At 39.7% G+C, this 19,860-nt stretch overlaps 1 protein-coding gene across 2 annotated transcripts in view; it reads left to right on the top strand.

The window, feature by feature from the left end:
- LOC125919459 (ankyrin repeat and sterile alpha motif domain-containing protein 1B-like) overlaps positions 1-19,860 on the top strand; it is an 84,388-nt gene that overhangs the window by 13,269 nt on the left and 51,259 nt on the right. The window contains exons 2-4 of one of the 2 annotated variants that reach the window (XM_049626143.1): positions 8,122-8,196; positions 14,432-14,560; positions 16,697-16,768. In XM_049626143.1, coding sequence (XP_049482100.1) covers positions 8,122-8,196; positions 14,432-14,560; positions 16,697-16,768 — 276 coding nt within the window. The remainder of the gene's footprint in view (positions 1-8,121; positions 8,197-14,431; positions 14,561-16,696; positions 16,769-19,860) is intronic. The other variant, XM_049626142.1, reaches the window with a different exon arrangement.

Raw genomic sequence — 19,860 nt, 5'->3', positions numbered from 1 at the left:
GGTGATGGTGTGTGTGTAACCTTAATGCAGGACTTTACATTTACATTACTCCTTTCCAGCAAAAACAGTTTTATCAAGTTGTTTATCCAATAGTCCTAGAGTATCAATGTTTTGTAAAGCTTGATCAACACTCAGTGTGTCAGTGATCCTTCCCAAGTTTGTAATGTGCTAATTTAAAAACCTTACCTCGAAAAAGTATGCCTTTCAATTAATTTCTCCAATGTGTTGATTTCAGTGTTGAACAGGCAGAACTGAAGAAAAAAAATGCAGTCTTCTGCCAGGGACCTCTTGGATGGGCATCATTTAAGATAATCATTCAACTAGACCTCGTTTGTCCATATTTCGCATAAGGATAATATGAGGAGATAGTGGGGTCTCAACGTTGGTGAATGAATGGCTTTATCCAATACATCTTTGTTACCAGATGCAAGAAGCAGTGTTGAGCATCTAGTTAATAAATGGGTTTAAATAAAGAAAATGACAGTGTCAGTTTACAAGAAAGGAGCATAATGTATAAAAAGATGTTGCAGGCAAAGAACAGTATTACTCTGCCAAATCCAGTTCCTTTGCAGCAATTCCTGTTATGATAAAAAAGCTGATCGCTGCTTTTCTGAATGAGTTATTAATATTTCTGGTTTTTAGGTGTTTAGTTGTTCTGAAAAAATGTATCAGTAATGGTGGCATCCAAAGTCTGAGGCAGAACAAATAGCCCATATTGCAATAAGCAGCATGATCCCACTTGACTTAAATTCCCTACAATATCCAGAGAAACTGGGACAATAAGATCTGGACTGTGCAATGTTCCTTTTTTCTTGCCCTGCTTTATTTTTTTCTGAAGAGATATCATAAATAATTGTGTATTGTCATTTAGGGCTACAACTGTCATATTAGGGAATGAGGGTTATACATTATCTCTACAAATGAATAACAGAAATCATAAAGCCTATAGTTCTCTACTACTCTGGTAGCTGAGGGCTGATTTTATGTGCTGTCAGTAGCAGAATCAGTTAACAAGGAAGGAAGGGAGGGAGAAAGGAAGGTAGGAGGGGAGGGAAAGAGAGAAACCTGTAAATTTGGGCAAGCAATAGGAATTTATAATTGGAATCTCTATCGTACCAATGGACTTATGATGGGACCAAAAATGGTATTTAGTCCTTCCCACTTTTGCTAGATGGATTAATGCTGACACCAGCAATAGTGGGTCTCACACCGAGAACAACTGTTGGCCTGACTTTTCACTTCCAGCAGGTGATCTGTCGAAGAATTTCCCTGTGGACACAGGGGAAGGTCACGGTCAGGAAGGTTTGATAGGACTGCTCTTCAGAAAGGTGGAGAAATGACAGGAAGCAGGATTTTCTCGAGTCCAGCGTCCCCTGCAAATTAAACAGTCCATCTGAAAACTTTTAGAACAAGCATTGGTGGCAAATAAATAGCAAAACAAAACAAAAAAACTTGAACTTGAGACATTCAAGTATAGTTGAAAAAGAAGAATCACATACAGTTGAGGGCCATGTGCATGGGGCAGAGGAGCACCTTTTCTGTATCAACAGCAGAGGGACAGAAGTGATCCGAGGCTGCCTCACGGCCTCTGGACAACTCTGGAGAGACAGAGGGTTCCGGTTTTCTGATTTCTAGGCAGCGTTCCGTTAGTGCCCCTGGAGGAAGGGGCTGCAGGGCCATCACTGCTGGAAGAAAAGACAGAGGTGTTTGGTGCATTAATCCTTGCCTGAACTGAGTCCCTTTGACTCCATCTTTTGATGGATCTCATTTTAGTCTCTGCTCAAGGAGCCGCCAAGTCCGCTGGCTGTTGCCCGAGCCTTCCTTTGTTAGGGTGCCCTTTTTTCTTTTGCCTTTGAAGCTGTTTTGTTCAGTCTTCAAGTTTGTTTTTGTTTTATTTTAGAAGTGCTGGCATCCAAGAGAAGGAATGGGCTTCATTATACTTTTAGCTTTCACCCTGAACCTTTCCTATTTCTTGTTGGATTCTTTCTGGTCAATTTCTGAACAACCCGAAGTGTTGAATTATGACAAAAGTAAGGGAGAAACCGAGAAAAAAATGATTTTTTTTTCAGCGCTAGAACAAGGCAGGAAATTTCATCTCTGGTAGAATCTGACCAGAGGGCTCTATTCACACACTTTTTTTTTATTATTATTAAACTAACTACACAGTGTTGGCAGGTTTTCAGAGCCTAATTGGTGTTGGTGGGTAGACGGAGCTACTGTCAGCTTGCTCCATTCCAAGACCCACCATCAGCTTCTGAATCCCAGTTTACTACTGGTCCTGACAGTGGAAAAGGGATTGTGTCTGTAACAGTCTGCATTCCATAAACAGTGACAAAAAGCAGAACCGTTTCCTACTTACTTTGTGATCCATGCCTTGTGCTCAGAAGATGCAATAGCTATCCTGGAATGATGTCAGGGTGCCAGGGAGACAGATTCCTATGCTGTAAACTTTTTTTAAACGTTCAACTTCCGCTTGAAAGAATAATCTGTTTACAGTGTGGAAAACATAGACTTAATTTGGATATAATATGCCAGATGCTCAGGGAAGTCTTCTCTGAGAAGGTGACATTGGAGTAGAGCCTGCGGGAGATAAGGGAGCTAGTCCCACAGTAGCTGGAGGAAGAACATCTCAGGCAGAAGGGGAGACACATTCAAAGGCTTGAAGCAGGAGTGTGCTTTGCTGTCCAGAACCAGCAAGAAGAATAGTAGGAGCGGAGGGTAGACAGATGAAGCGGAGATGGGTGCCAGAGGACGGAGATGCTTGCAGGCCATCGTTAGGACTCTGGATTTCCCTGTGAGTTAAATGGAGCAGAGCAGCACAATGCAGCTTTCATTTCAAACAGGTCATGGCAGCTGTTGTATTGAGAGTAAGCACTAAGGAGGCAAGGGTGAAAGCAATGAGACCAGTTTGCAAGCTTATGGAATAATCCAAGTGAGAAAAGGTAATGGCTTGGATCAGGCAGTGATAGGATGAGAAGGCTGTAGAAGTGGATTCAACAGGATTTGCTCCTGGATGGGAAATGTGAGCAAAAGGATGATTCCCACTGGAAGAAGGGATTTGCCATTTGCTAAGACAAGAAGGCTTAAAAAAGAAGGTGAGGTAAGCAGGAGCTTGGTTTGGGCATTTAAGGTCAAGATGCCTATTAATCATCAAAGTAGAGGTGCCAAGAAGGCAACTGGGTGTCTGAGTCTGGAGCTCAGGAGAAAGGTGGACTCAAGTGAGGACAGGAAAAGGGAACATGGAGACGGCATAGGCATCTCTTGGGGTGTTGTGGTTCTTAAAGAAGAGCAGAAATTGAGTAGGTGGTCAAGGGAAGGAGTCTGTTGGCTTTTAGTAGAAGATGTTATAGCACTGTTTGAGAATGCTCCGGTAAAGAGGGGGGGAAATAGATGAGGAGGAAGAGAGAATATACTATAAACTACTGGATTGCTACCAGTTGAGCAGAAAAGAAGTCCACCTTTAGGAAGAAAACCTTGAAGAGGGAGAATGCGCTTTCCATTTTGTCAGTAGATTTGAATGCAAGTGTGTTGTATTTTCTGAACTGAATTCCTGGTAACCTGAGATACAGGACGGTGACAAGAATGAGTGAGCTGTGTGTTGTATTTTAAGAAAACATTTCCAGAGTGAGGAGAGAGGTCTACACTAATGATAAAATTATATACCTTCACTTCATCAAGGAAATCAACATTAAGTTATTAATTATATCTCAGTTATAAGACTACTACATATCTTTCCTTAATCCCCATTTATTTGGATATCATGGTAATTCAGGTTCAGATAAGCTAAGTTAGCCTGAGAAATAAGCAAATGAACTTGCAGAGGGATGTTTAACATCCTTTTATAGAATTGTTTAAGCTGGCCTTTAACATAGAGGTGTACTAATTACAAATGTTCCTTCTCTCTTCAACAAAGTGAGCAGCCCTTTGTCAGCTTTTATCAGGAAAGATGAGAAGTGTTCTAATAAAAAGTCTGCAAGGTTAATTTCTGGTGCCTTTTACCAGAAATACGTCAGCAGTGACGTCGTTGACGGAAGGCACAAGTGTCAACAACAAAGCGGCCCAATTACAAATGATAACGAACAGCAGTAATTAATGTTCCCGTAGTGCTTTACTATTTGCCAAGAAACTTTTGAACACATTCTATGATTCCACTGATTCAGCAAATACATTTGACGGCCTTCTACTTTCCAGGTCCTAGAAATTTAGCTGTGAAAAAGTTCCGTCTCTCGTGAAGCTTAACGAATTACAGAACAACCTGATGAAATAAGTGGGTCAAATACTATTATTATTCTTCACAGATGAAGACATTCTAAAGCTTAATCGAAGCTTAGATTTAAGTTACTACTGTTCTAGGAGTTTGGGCCCTAGATGAAATCTTATCACCAGTATTTTCTTTCTCAGAATTGTTCAAAACTCAGCACTTCAGTACAAGTTGTACCCTGAAATATTATCTTCATCAATGTAGTGAAATTCTGGGGTGGAAACTCTTTTGCATTTAAAAAAATCATTCTGGCACTCAGTCTAATAACCATTGTGTCTAGAAGAAGAGCCATTTTATATTATGAAGACACCAGTGACAGCTGATCCCCCTGAAGTAACTGCTCTTTGAGCCTGATGAATTATTTATTGCCAACAGAATTACTGCGGTATCTGAAATTATCAGCTTTTTCTTCAACAACCTCCATAACTAAAACTCAATTAACTGCATCTACTTTCAACTCTTTTTTAAAAGTCTGACTTTTTACCCTTTGCATTGAGTCAATTAATTGTTGGAAATTTTAGAAGTTCTATTTTTTCTAAGTTTAAGACATAGCTTATACATGAAAATAGTTATTGTAACATCTTTAAAATGTATATAAACCATATACAAAGTCTCTTCAGTGTATGTGACTAGAGGTAGGTTTTTTTTCTTCATTGAAAAAAATTTTATATGGATTTCTAAAAATAAAATAAGTGATGCATGAGATGGTCTCTTCCCTCCTTAACTGTGGTAACTTTCTGGGACTGTTGGAAGATAATATTCGTGTAACAAGATGTTAAGTGGGAAATTTCATGTAGGTACTAAGTACCAAACATTCTCAAGAGAAAGCTGCTGAGAATGGAGCCAGATACCGTGTTCAGGATTGACCAAGAGGTAATGAGTCCTGCCCTGCCCAGTCAGCTACCTGTCTGCACAGGCAGAAGATTGGTGTTGGGAAGGGCTGAGAACTGTCTGAGCCATTGAGGAGAGCATGTGGCAGAGGAGAGAGGTGTCCCCGTGCCCTCTAAGCCTAGTGAGAAGAGCTCTAAGAGGAAGGTCTATCCAGAGTGGGGGAACCTACCAGAAGGGGAAACTGGCATCTCTTTCCACAGTTGGAATTCTGACAAGCAGATACACCAGCCTGAGCTGAAGAAGAGGGAACTGGAGGGACATCTCCTGGCAGAGAGGGGAGTGGTCACAGAGCAAGCCCGTCCTGAGGAGGTTGGGTTATACCCTCTCCCCTGCGTCCCATCCAAGGGGCCAGCATGGACGCTAGGAGGGCCAAGGAGAGGTTAGAGGAAGTCAAGCTGGGGACGTATTTCTCACATCAGGAACTGTGCAGTGGGGACCCACTGCCTTCCTCAGCAGAGCCCTCCAAAGATCTCACAGGGGTACACAGCAGAACCTGTGTGGGGGTGGGGCAGGGTGGGTGCACCAGCTACACACGGATGCTGGAAGCCGCGTTAGGGTCACCTGGAGAAGCAGTGCAGCCGACGGAGAATCTAGCCATAGCCAGATCAGAAAAGAGGCCCTTGTCCTTCTCCTGTGCTCTCCTCCCCAACAAAGGGCATGAAGGAGATAGAGCTTGGGGTCCTGGGTTTCCAGGATTGACCATTCCACCCCACTCCTCCCTGCTCCTACAGGAAGAACAAAGGAGAAGAGGACCAAGTACAAATCAAATCTCTTTTAGCCACCATGGGTTTTTTAAGCCTCAAGACTGGCCCGTGGTGAGGGAAGGCAAAGTTCGAATCAGATGATACTGGAGTTGCATACAAAATGGATTCTTAGTGACTCACGGTGACCAGGAAGTTAGGAGATCTGCGCAAAATGTCAAGTGGCCTGATGCCCATCAGGGAGGGGAGACTGGGCTGGCCCATTTGGGAATAAGGATTGGAAAACAATAAAACATTCAGGTTATTTGAACTCCAATGGAGTTGAGACTCTTCGTTGAACTGGTTCCGTTTACAGACACTTGTTCCGGGATCAGTAACACAATACATATCTCCATATAACTGGAGATTCCCTTTGCCTTCCTTGGCTTCCTGTGAAGTCAGTACCAAGCTGGCACTCCTTCCCAGCCATCCCCACAGGCTGACTTGTGACCCTCCCCTGTGTGACCTGAGCAAGCCACTTACCCTCTCTGAATGTCAGTTCAGTGCCTTCATCTGGCAGATGACAAGCGGTCCCCAGGTTACTTCTAGCACTAAAAGTCTCTGAAAGTTGTAAAAGAATTAGCTCAGAACTGTGGATGATAGTACTGAAAAGGTCAAGGATATCCTAGAAGTATGTTTTATGCCAGTTAAGATGGCAGTCCCACCAAAGCATGGAGTTAGTATATTTAAATCAGATGGCAGCTATTGTAGATGAGGCTGGGAGGTTAATGGGCAACACTTAGCTTGCTAGAGTTTTAATTTTTGAAAGGAAGAGGAAGATCCCCTGTGGAGGAAATAGCATGGAGTTTAGAGAGGGAGCTGAGAGTAGCAAACCTGATTAAACCACTTAAAGTGGGAGGTGGTTGAAGTTGCCTTTGGTCAGGCCCCCAGGGATCTTACTCCCTTAAGGAAATGCCAGTTACCTAACAATCGGTCCCCAGCAAGTCATCCAGATGACAGAAGGGATGGAAAGCAAAGATGTTTGTGTGTGGGTGGGACATGCCACTGTAACTGGACAGAGAGATGTTAAATTGCTGGTGAGCATTTCTGGGAGGGTGGAGGTAGGGAAGACATTTAGCCAGGGATAAGTTTCTTTTCCATAATTCATTTGCTGATGCGATTGTTCTTTGCCGGGCTTCTAAACCATATTGTGGTTATGTTCTTATCTCCTTCCTGCATGATCTTTGTACGGCCTGCTTGTGAATTCTGGGGATGTTCACAGTGCTTACTGAGTAAGTTTAGGCATGCTGCCATTTTCTGTGATTCAATTTCATGGTGTCTTTTAGAATGATGGAATTCAGGAAAAGAACTCTATAAAGATCAAGCCAGGAGTCTCTTCGCTTTATTTGGTGGTTCTGCTGTAATTCCCGGGAGGGGACTTAGTTTGGCATTTGGTTCTAAGCAAACATTATTGCCTTTTAATAATTGTTAATTATTTAATTGTTAATGGTGTGGTGGAGAGTTGAGATCACCGAGCTGACTCATTAGGCTCCCCAGTGCTGTTCACCAAAGCGTCTGCTTCAGTAACAGACCCCGGCTTCCTGGCCCCAACCCCTCCCTGCTCTAATCTCCTTCCTGCCTCCCCCACCACACACACTTCCACTGCTGAGTGGCAGACTGATGCTTCTTTCCATGTCAACCGCAGTTTTGCCCTTGAGAACTCCGGAGGGAGAAGGATCTTCTAGGTTTATCAAGTGGAGCAATGACTAAGTCAGGAAAGTCATTTTATTGCATTGTTTGCTTTTGGTCATTGAAGATAAGAAAATAAAAACATTTATTCTGCGTTAAAGGCTTTTTTCCCATCTTGAACTTCATGAAACTATTTATCCTCTGAAATGAATGATGTGAAGAGGGAAGATATTTCCGTTCTCTTTGGCAAATGTAGAACAGTTTGCTTTTTCCAAGATGTGCATTTATTGGTAATCTCCCTTGATATAAAACTAATGCATAAGTGTTTTTTTTCTTACCCACCCCCCCCCTTCAGCCAACCCAAAATGCTTTTAAGCAAAAGAATGACTTGGAAGCCAATTATTAAACCTGGGCATCCTAAAACATTTTTTGAGTTTGTGTGTGCGCGTGCACGTGTGTGTGTGTATGTGCGTGAGTCAGTGTTTAAGAAATGTGATTCTTTGCTTTTTATTATGTTCCTCCTTACTTTCCTTGATTCTACCATGGTAGCTGCCATGTTCTAAATATTGACAAGATGAGATAGTTTTCTGTTTATATCAGCAGTCGTCTGTCTGTGAGATATGGACGAATCAGAACGCTGGATTTCCTTTCTCAGCCATCCATCAGGTTCATAATGTAAGGTTACAAATGGTTATTTTCTTTCCTGAACTTGCGCTCTGTAATGTGTTGCAAAGTGTTGTCAATAGCTACAGGTACTGTGTCCTGGGCAATGCAGAAAATTCGTGATGTCTAATGACTCCTGAGATCTTGTCTATTATATTTCATTCACTGTGCCTTGTGACTAGTTGACGTGCTAACATTGTCCTAAAATGAGAAACATACTTGGTTTTAAAGTCTGCAGTTAAAATCTGTCCCATGTGAGTTTTGACTTTCATCCCAGGTGTCTGTGTTAATTTGCTTTTACAGGAAGAAGGAAAAGGGTAAATTGATATATATTTATATATATATATACACACACATGTATATATCGGTGTTGTTCTTCTTCATCTTGTACTTCCCCATGTCCATGGGCTATTCAACCCATTGTGTCTAACAGTTCTCAAAGGTTCGTGTGCTTTACTTGTGAGAAATATTGGAGTATGATTTGCATGATATTCTGTATACATTTTATGCAAGTGTGGGAGTAGTATAGCCAGGAGCTGCACTGTTACGGCTACAAAGTGGTTCTCAGCCTTTTTCCATTTGACGATTCTGAATTGATCTTTGGAAAGTGTTGAAATCATGACCCATTTTACACTGAGCCACCTAATATTCAAATATTCACATTTTACCTTTGCATACTTTAAAAAAAATCACTTTTTGTTTGGAAAGTAGACATTTTCATGTTTGGTCTTTTCTGCTTTGTATTTTAAAATACAATCCTGTTTTCACATCCTGTTGAATAAATTTTTGCCATTGGATAGCCTGCTGTCTGAGCTGTCTGAGAGGTTGAGACATTTGGTTGAGAATCACTAAGCAGAGCTCTCGGGGTGGCATGTGAGGGCCTTTTTAGGGGAGCCACATCAGGCACACCCCTCCTGTGCATGGGACTTCTGGCTCTTGGGATCTTGGGGTCTCTACGTTGCCTGGTACTGATGCTTCAGTGAACCAGTGGTCCCTCCCGAACCCGTAAATGCTAACCAGTGCTTTTTCATGTTCAGAAGTGGCCATCTCTGCTCTTTATCATCAAAAGGAACAAATTTAGTATAACCAACGGCATTTGACCAAACTAGCATTCTTTATTCCTGAAGATTTTTAAAACAACTCTTGTGGCATCCTGCTTTTATGTGTGTGTGAATGTTTGTAGGAGGCCTTTCTTTACATTCACATCCAAATATATGTATACATATTTATAAGCATAGAGCTCTATGTAACATCTTCAGAGCCTTAGAGATGACAGAAAATACATGTAATCATGTATAACTTATGAATGTTTGGGTAGCCCATCTCTGATATTTGTCAGAATTATTGAAAGTGAAACCTTAAAATAACAGTTGTCATTTAAAATCATTTTAGTTTTTCATTAAGTGTTCTGAAGAAATAGAGAATAATGTTTGTTAATATTCAGAACTAAATTTATAAGCAGGTAGGTGGAAACAGTTCCTAGTATAAAAGATTTAAAAGCTTCTATTTAAAAAAATCAATTAAATCCTAATTTAAAAAAATTTTTTTAAAGAATAATACAAGGCTTGGAAAATACCGTACCTTTCTGTTCATGTTAGGAATCTAAGTGATAATAATCTAAGTCGTAATTATTTACTGACATCTTTAGGAAATTTTTTTATCAAGAAGAGAATGAGGATATCGACAGTGTTTCCCTTTGTATGCACGGAGCATATAGAATATGGAGTTTCTTCAGTTTCCGGTTTGCAGGGAGAAAGCTACACACTATGATATTTTAGCATTTGCCTTATGAATCTGGTGCATATGAACTAAAAGTCATATGGTTTTACCATCTTTTGAAATAAGGCAAAGTTTAAAAGCTGCATTTTAGACTCTGCCATCCAATAAAAATCTATCTGTAGACTTCTGTGAGTTTTTTTCTATGGTATATATACTACTTAGTATATATAGATACTAAATTCAGTTAGTGGTTTTATACCTTTCAGCTGGTGGTATGAAAGACATTTAAGTATGGCCTGCCTGTCCTTCAAACTCGGCCAGACTATGCACTTTTGGTTCGCAGTTGGTAAATACCCGTTCAACAGAATCAATTTTCCGTTTAAAGCTCTAATCTCAAATTATGTTTTTCCTTTATCTTCAAAGGTTAGTTGAGCTCAAAAGGACACTTAATGATGTTAATTTTCCTTTGTTTTGTTGATAATATCCTATACATACATACGTACATAGGCACATACATATCAAGTAAATGAGGTTTTAAGCCATGACCAAATACTTGGAATATTAAGATCATTCAATACATGAACATAAAGGAAAGGTGTAAGTATTTTCAGCTCAAAAAAGTAGCCTGAAGACATTTAGTAAGAGTGCCTTGAATCATTTCTCTTCTGTAATTGCTGAAGCCTTTAAAGGAGTACTGTCAGTCAGTAACAGTTTAAGATGGAATTTTACCCCAACCTTTTCCTCTTGTATTTTTTTATTCTATTTAAATATTGCTGCGTCATTGTTACCTGTGTTCAGATCTGTTCGTTGAGGATAAGGTTTGATTATGTAAGTTTTGATTATAAACCATTTTTTGAGGCAAAACATCTGTTTGATTTTTTTTTCATATTAACAAACGTTTTTTAAAAACTGGGAAATTATTAAATTAATTTTATTAATTTACCTGAAGAAATACAGGTTCCATCTTGATATGAGTATACTATTTGGCAAGACCTGACAATGGGCCTCACAGTGTGGAATTCTTTTATAGCTAAGGAAGAAACCCTAATTTGCTTTTTGGTTTCTTTTGCTATTCCATACAATATACTGCCCTACTCAGTTCCTCCCTAGCTCATTCCTGCTGCAGTCCAGCCTCCGAGGTGGGTGAGCCTAAAGGCACCCTTGTTCTCTGGACCCTTGTACTGTCAGCTGACCAGTTGAAGCTGGAACAAACCCAAAGGCCAAGGCCATTCCTGCCCTTTGTAGTAATGTGTCACCAAGTCTGTCCATTCTCATAAAATTAACTCCAAAGAGAAGAATCAACACCTATAAATTGAGTCTCATAAATATTGTTTGATCCAAGGTTAAAAACAATAATAATAAGTTGATGAATTTCCAGGAAGAAAATAAATTTATTTTTTTATACCTTCAATCTTAACAACACTTTTCCCTCATCTGAAAATGAATTTCTGGAAATGGTCCTAAATGTGACAAAACTCAGTGTCTATTTCCAGAAAGATAGATTCAGTCTGTATAGAGAATTTAAAAATATTTGGACTGGAGCAATGTTTCAAGGCCACAAAGAAAATAAAGTAAGGACTGTGTTTACCTTCCCTATAGTTTCCTCCCTCCCCCGTAGCACGTAGGGGAGGCCCTGTCAGATCATTCTGAATTCAAAGCAGGTGGCTTGTGATTTCTGGACAAAGTGGAGTCATAGAAGAGCAGATGATGGCGCTGCCTAAACAGAGTTAAATGGATGTGCCACGAACTTCTTCAAGTGGTTATCAAATAAGAGGTCGGGATGAATTCCAGACTGAGTTGGTATGTGCTGGGGCTTGTTACTCCCAAAATGGCTGCTACGACTTATGTGGATGATGTAAATATTTGGATCAGCATTTGGCTGTAGTTCTGCTTTAAATGTACGGAACTCACATTGAAATTTAGTTATAAACGTGCCTGAGTTAATTCAACAGTTGGAGAATGAGTTTGCATATGATTTGCATGCTTAATGTACTAATACCTGAAATGTCCCCATAACCCCAGCTTCTCCCCACTTCTCCCCACCCCCAGCCCTATTCCCAACCCTTGCCCCGCAACCTGTGGTACCCCCATCTCCTGCCATGTCTGTTCAGACTGTTTTGAAAACTGCCTGTTGAGCTCGGCCAAGGTGTACCCAGCTGAACTATGACAGGTCTCATGTGAAGATCTGATGCTTGGTTTAAGTTGTCACCTCAGCCAACACTGGATCGAAGGATCTTATAACATCAACGAGCTCCTCTTTTTGTATCATTCCACGGAGTTGCGTGCAAACTTCTGTTTTCCATTAACAGTGTTACTTGTGACTTAAATGTACAACACCTGTTTGCTATGTTGTTGTTGCTTTATCAAGGCGGGGGCGGGAAGCAGGTTAATGGGGCAGATTAGAGGACTTGCCAGATTTGGGGAGAGCTTTTAATTAAGAACTCATAGCTGCATGTTTCCAGAGCTTTAACTATAGGTATCATCACTTAAAGGTTATTACACTCACCTTCAAAATAATATCAAAATCCACATTTCCTACATTTTCAATTTTTACTAGTTTTTTTAAAGAGCAAATTACAGCCCGTTGAATTAAAGACTAGAGACATAATTAAGACCAGATGTTTGAAAGAGAAGGAAAAGAGAAGATCATAATAGGCAGCCAGAGGAAAACTTACTCCTAAAATTAATTGAAGTCAGTCATTGCTTTTACAAAATAAAAGTTCATATAAATATAAAGAGAAAACTCAAGAATGAGTCAAGGATGGGTCCTAAGGCACACAAAAATGCTAAAGTAATCATTCCAGGTAAAGTCTTAACTGTATCAACAGACAGGAGACAGGAGAACCGAGCCATCTTCAAGTACAAAGAATAGCTTAGACTAGAGCGTGAGGGAGAGCTCGAGAAAATCTGATAGGTTGCACACTCCAGTGAGAAACTAATGAGCTAGCATGATACTAACATTGCTCTTCCTGAGATTAGGAGTGACCCATCTCAAAGAGAAAAGCTTCACATTCTCTGCCCCAGTGAAAAGGCATTCTGGAGGGGCTCTAGAATTTTCTTCCATTTTTCCAGAGCCTGTTAGAAACTTCCGAAGGCAAAGCCTATGCCTACCACTTCCCAGCATTAGCAGCCACTTCATGTAAGTCCAGACCAAACAGAGAAAACTGAAATGCTGGTCCTCTTCCCCAAAACACACATCCTATTTAAGCTATTCCTGGAGACTTGTGGTTTTTAACCTGTTAGGGTCTCTGATCCTTTCAAAGAATTTAATGAAAGCTGTAGACTTTTTCTTCCCCAAAACATACATCTCCGTCCACAATTTTGCATTCTTATCCTAGACTCCTTGAAAATCTTCCTTAAGAAACCCTACAGCATCAACCTATTTGCTAGTACTTCTATGAAACTTGGTCTCTAACCAAAGTTTTACTTGTTTTTGGAGTTCATGAGACCTATTTGTATTCTTTCAACTCCTGAGAAGAGTAATTCCTTATAATTCTACAAGACCAGCCAAGTCCAGGTTAAAAGAGAGTGGCTTTGGAAATCTGCCTGTTGTCTAGTTTTGTTAATGTCCATCTGAGAACAAAGAGCTGAATTTCAAGAAATGAGAATCTTCAGGGAAGTGAGTGAGAAATCTCCCATATATAATACCTAAATTGGACTAGAGCCCAGCAAACACCTGCCAGCATGGACCTCTCACTTCATAGATGCTCACACTAAACCGTTATATGAGGCTAACCTCATGGAAAACGGTAAATGAAACTACGGGATGTCCTTTTGTCTCAGGTCTTAGTGGGCATATGCGTTATATGATCTGCCATCATATGTGCACGTGCTTGTATTTGTGAATCATTTGCACATATGACCAAACTTGGTATTTCAGTGTTTATTATTCATGTGTGTTTTAGGTTTTCTGAGAAAGGTAGCTGAATACATCCAAGACAGTCACAGTGGCATTTTATCAATCCAAATGAATTCAGACGAGGGAAACTAGTCATCCATTCGTAATTTTTCTTCTAAAATTTTGTTTAGAGTCACGCTTTTACTACCTTTTCTCCAGAGATATAAAATTATCCCAAGAACACAGTACATGTCACACTTGGAAACTGAAATTCATGGAACTGTGTATTCTGAATGTAAAAGCAGTTCAAACTAAAAATTTCAAATAATCAAGGTTAAAAACAGAAAAGTCTTTTCAAAGTTGTATGTTCTTTTCTGTTGTGACAGAAAACTATGAATTAGTGCCTCATTTATGAAGATCTCTATGTTTTATTTTAAAATTACTTAGCTTAGGGCGTCAATCTAAAAATGGAGTAACTTCTTTCACACCTCAAAAATTAACTCAGCTTTGGGAAATATGATGCTACCACATATAAAACCGTAATAAACAGTAAAAGTATTTATGTGCACATAATACACCCAAATGCATTTGCACATCCCAGCACACGTGTATAAGAAGAACTCAGGCTAGGTATAGGGAATGAACTTGGCCAACTGCTCATATTACGTCTAGAATAAATGTGATTTTCAGACAGGAGACTGGGGAGAACCTTCCATTACCTTGCGACCTCCAAATGAAGCCACAGCCTCCACTCCAGTACAGTACTGGCAACACCACCCAGAAAAGCTCATCTTCCAATCGTGTGATTACAAAGCTTTTGTAAGTTACTATGAATTCAATATTTGGGTTCCAGAGGGGATAGAGGGTGTGTTTCTGGCTTGTTTACTTTTATGTTGAAAATATACCAAAATGTCCCCTGCTGAAACTCTTAAAGTATTCTCCCATTCTTATTCTTTTTTTTTTTAATGTCTTATTTATTTACTTACTTATTTACTTATTTATTTATTTTGAGATAGAGAAAGACAGCACGAGCTGGGGAGGAGCAGAGAGAGAGGGAGACACAGAATCTGAAGCAGGCTCCACGTTCTGAGCTATCAGCATAAAGCCCAACGCAGGGCTCGAATTCATGAACCACAAGGTCAATGACCCAAGCCAAAGTCAGATACTTAACTGACTGAGGCACCCAGGTGCCCTGTCCCTTCTCTTATTCTTAAAGTAGCCTTTTCTATACAGAGAAAGTCCAAGTAAATAGAGCTTTATAATCCCTTTGAATCTTGTGAGCTTAAGATCTATTTTGTATATAGTTGTATATCTTAAATGAGATAAAGCATGATCTTTAAATGGATATGAATAGAAGTATAGCACATACAGACATCTCCACTCACTCACTAATGATCTCAAAACATTGGCTCTACTACCAGATTTTTTCACTAGAATTATAATACTGGGTATTTTTTTTCTAATAGAAGAGAGAATCAGGCTTAGCTGAAAATGCAATATAAACAGGGAGGTGTTGAAAAAATACCTTGGGCGAGGGCAGGTGGTGGTTGTCATGACTACAGCTGGAGAAGGAAAATCACCTCTTTTACAAAGAAATGTTTCAATTAGGACGAACTTCACTGATATCTTAAAAAACAAGGATTTCACCGGATTCATTTTTCTTAATTTGATTAAGATGTGGGCATTCTGGTTGTTGCATAGCAATTTGGCCTTTTTTTTTTCATTTTGTTATCTATCCCTCTTTTACTGCCTACTTATTGTGAAGCACTGGATTTATTTCAGCAGTAATCTTTCCAAAACTGTAGGATTGAAATGCCTCCTTCCTCCTGCAAAGCTCAAACACCAAATCCCTGAACCTTTGGAAACTCTCCTTTCAAGGCCCTTAACCACGCCCTCTGCTCTCCAGCCCTTAAGGGCTCACCCTCTTCCAGTCGGCAATTTCCTGGTTTGCAGGCCTGATTCCCAACTGCGGTTTTGCGGAGTGCCAGTGTTTCTTCAGTCATGTCAGGAAAATAATTATTAATTCACTTTTTTAAAAAAACAACAACAACACATAAGAGCCCTTTTTTTTTTTTTTTTTTTTGAGGGAGATTAGGGAGGGAAAAAAATGATAAAGGAACCCGACTGAAGCTTCAAAGAGTTGAAGAGGAGTCCATTGGTGGAAAGGCAAAACAGGCATTTTGCTACAAACTGCCCCGCAGCTAGAACGTGGAGCCGGAGTGGCGTTTTGTCCCGAGGCGGTATTGGATCTGATCACCTTACCGCAAGGTGGTTAGTCATTCCTGGGAGGAGACTTTTCTCATCTTCCCCCTCCCCCATTCAGCCCTCCGTGTGGGTTTGCAGCAGGGACTGAACTCTTTCTGTTCGGGAACAACCGAGATGCGGTTCTCCCTCCCCGCTGGCTCCCATCCCGCGCCCATCCCGTTCTCAGGTGGATCAACCACGGGGCGCGCAGCTGTGAATGAAAAGACCCCAAACTGCGTCTCCGCCCGAGAACAGCCTAACGTTAATTACCTATGCAGCCAAGTCAGCCCAAATGGGGTGCATGTTGCTTAGCTTCTCAGCTGTCTCACACAACCCTGTAATTACGTAGAGAGTAGTGTGATTTATTTTTGCAGACATTGCTGCCTCAAAAAAAAAAAAAAAAAAAAAAGGAAAACATTTTTAGATGCCCCCATTTTGCAGTTAAATATGATTTGAAAGATGGCATCTTTAGAAGATGCTGCAGTTTTATTATAAAGAGCAATTTACAGCCCTCAGAACTGTAGTTAATTCTATGGCATTCTCTTTCTAAAGGCATTTATTTGTTAGGATTAGTTACTGTTAGTTTTTTAAAGTTATTCAGCAACTTTCAGCCAGGAAACCCAGCCAATAGGACTTCCACAGTTTGGTTTCTAAATCGCAACTCATATTTATACTCTTTTTCATAAATCATTGAAATGTTTTGTATTTTAGTATTTAGGTTCTATGCTGATAAAAGAGCTCAGAGGGACAGAATCAACCCAAGATGCCTGTGCAAAAATGAGGGTAAGTTTGCCAAACAATTTTATTTCTAGTCGCTGAAATACTAAATACCGGGTATGGTTACAAATTGCCACTTTTCAAATGACTATTTTCTTCATCTGTTGGTCTGCTGAATCACATTGCTGTTCCATAAAAAGGTGTTTGGGCTTTGTTCATGTTTATACTTGAGTTTATCTCACTGTAGTTTGAGTTGATATCCGTTGGATATATTTATTTATTTGTGCCATATTACATTTATTATTTTTAAAAATTTAAAGTTAATTGTATATACACTGGTCATTATCCAGATTGAGCAAAATGATCTTTAGTTGGTTGCAAGAAAATGCTTTAAGCACCTACCTGTCAGTCTGAGAACATTTACTGTAAAGACCACCAGTTAACTAAAAAATTATCAAATGCTAAAGTATTGAGAGCATATTATATAAAGCTAATGTTCTTTATGAGTATTAATTCTTAATTATTCTGGGTTGTTGTTGTTTTTTAGTATAAGAAAAAAAACCATTCAACTCTGAGTTAAATCATGTAAGGGCAGTAAACGTTGACAAAAAGGGCAATTGCAAATGCCTGTGATTGGTGATTGCTGGGTTCCTAGGAAGCTGTATTAGCCAGACCAAGTCTTACTCCTGCTGCACACCCACTTTAGCTTTTGGTTTTTTTTCTGTATCCTTTATTCTTGCTTCCTCCATAGCAGATATATAGAGGGGTGTGGCGCTGACAGTACAGATTGAGAATAGTAGGCTTACTCCATATAGCAACTAACACTCAAATTTGTCAGCAAGTGAACCCTAACTCTTATTTGCGGCCAGTTTACATCATCATTTATTTTATATGAGCAGTGTTGGGTGGGAAATATTTAAAAGCATTGAATTAAACTAAAACAGTTATGAAGACAAATATGTAATACTTGATTGCTCTTGGAAGGCTGAGGGTGTGTGAATCTTCATGAAACTGAGACCTCAGTATGTGATCACTGATTTAATATTTGGATCAGCTCAGTAACAGAAAGACTGAAAATAGTTATCCTTCTATTTGATGTAGAGTTATACTTCTCTTGTCAGTGCCAAAGAATCTTTATCCCAGGTACTATATTTAGATGAAAAAAGCTGTGGTATGTGTCAGGAACTCTATGTTCTGGTTTTCTTGCTGCTTACATGCTGTGGAAGTCACTCTTAGTCATAATAATAATAACTGCTAATATTTACCAAGTAGGTAAAATGTGCCAGTCTTCTATGCTGGGTGCTTTGTGTGTTTATCCCACTGAATCCTATCACAAACCTAGAGATTAGTAGTGTCCTTACCCCCACTTTACTCTTGAAGAGACTGAGGCTGAGAGAGGTTAAGTAACTTTCCCGAGGTCACATAGTGAATAACTTGCCAATCTGGAACTAGAACGCAGATCTGACTCCAGCATTTAACTACTGCACTTGCCTGCTTCCCCTGGGCCTCGTTTTCTTACTTAGAAAATGAGGATATGGGACGAGGTGCCCTGTAGGGGTCTTGGTTCATGGTTTTATAATTCTGGGAATCTGGTATTCTCAATATATGTCCGATCTAAATTATGTCACCAGTGAACAATAAAATGGGAACATTTTTCAATCATCAAGCCTCATAATAATTTTAGAGCTATTTCTGAATGTGTCTAAGAAATTGATTTGGCATCTCTGATTTAATGCTATTAACTCAATTATCTGAGTCCAGCTACTTCGATGCTGTAATCCGCATAAATAGTGCATACAGCACATAGCACCATTTAAAACCAGATTTGTGATTTGAATTTCAATTTCTTGAAATTAAGTGGATCTGAAATTCCATTCTGATAACAGGGAAGCCATTTTAATAGTGTCAGCGGAGAATAATTTAGTTAAATACTTGTCTGTTGCTTAAAATGAAACAGAAAAGGCCTTCTGTTTAGAAGCCATTCTTCTGTTCATTGGGGTTTTTCTGGTTTGCTGCCCTTGGTGTTTATTTGGGGTAGTTTACATGAAAATAGGGACTTCATTGCTTCTTAAAATATCACAAACCCTTATCTCCCATCTTGATTAAATAAATATCAGTCTTTGGTACAGTGGCTGAAGTTGCATTCAGTGGATTTATTAGAGCCTTTCAAAAGGAGAAACTCAGGTTTGCTGTTATCTGGGACTATTGTGAATTAGAACTCTCACCAACTGAAAATGGTGTGGATCTCAACTTGCAGTTAATTTTCAGTTTGAACTTCAAGACGCTGTTTTATCTGCTTTCAACACGGTAGCATTGTAGTCAAAAGTCCCAGAATGATCAGGTCTACCCAGGGGAAATACTTTAGGACTGGTGATCTTAGAAGTTGATATATAGTAATATCATTAGGCCAAATTACTGTAGATTAAAACTTTACCTGGTTTTTAACTCTTTGGGTGTAAAAAAAAAAAAAAAAAAAAAAGACGTTTTCAATTCAACAGTATGCATTTTAGCTGAAATTAAAATTTCTTTCCCAGTAAGAAGTAAATCTTACGGTTCTTTATTCTGAGAAATGCTTCCTTAATGTACTTTGTTAACAAAGATGACTAAGATTTGGCTCCCGCTCTCCCTGAGTTCACAGTTCAGTAGAGAAATCCTACAAGTTAACATGTAATTCCCCCAAAGTAGGAGAAGTTTCACTATAGCGTAGTCTTCATGTTTCCATCAACCTGCAGGATCATCACAGATGATCCCCAAAGTGACCTGCAGGCATGGTCTCCTAAAATCAGTTTTTCAATACTAATAGCAGTTAACACTTGACAGCTGTAGACCAGGCCCTGCACATGTGATTATGTGCATTTATTCATTTAATCATGAGTGAGTATTGCTACTGTCCCCACTTTACATGTGGGGAAACAAAAGCCAGTGAAAGTTAAGTAACTTACCCAAGGTTAGCCAGCAAGCATTGAAACCAGGGTTTGAACCCAGGTGATCTAGCTCCACCACCGAACTCCAAACCCTAGGCTGCACTACCTCTCTAATGAGCCCTTGGAACATTTTTTGCCTGGAGTTTGAAAATAGCTGAAAATGTAGGGGTGCCTGAGTGGCTCAGTTGGTTAAGCATCCAACTCTTGATTTCAGCTCAGGTCATGATCTGACCA

Source organism: Panthera uncia, chromosome B4 (genome assembly GCF_023721935.1).
Source record: "Panthera uncia isolate 11264 chromosome B4, Puncia_PCG_1.0, whole genome shotgun sequence".
NCBI lineage: Eukaryota > Metazoa > Chordata > Mammalia > Carnivora > Felidae > Panthera > Panthera uncia.
Note: the sequence above shows the minus strand (reverse complement) of the source record. Positions and strands in the feature narration are given on the sequence as shown.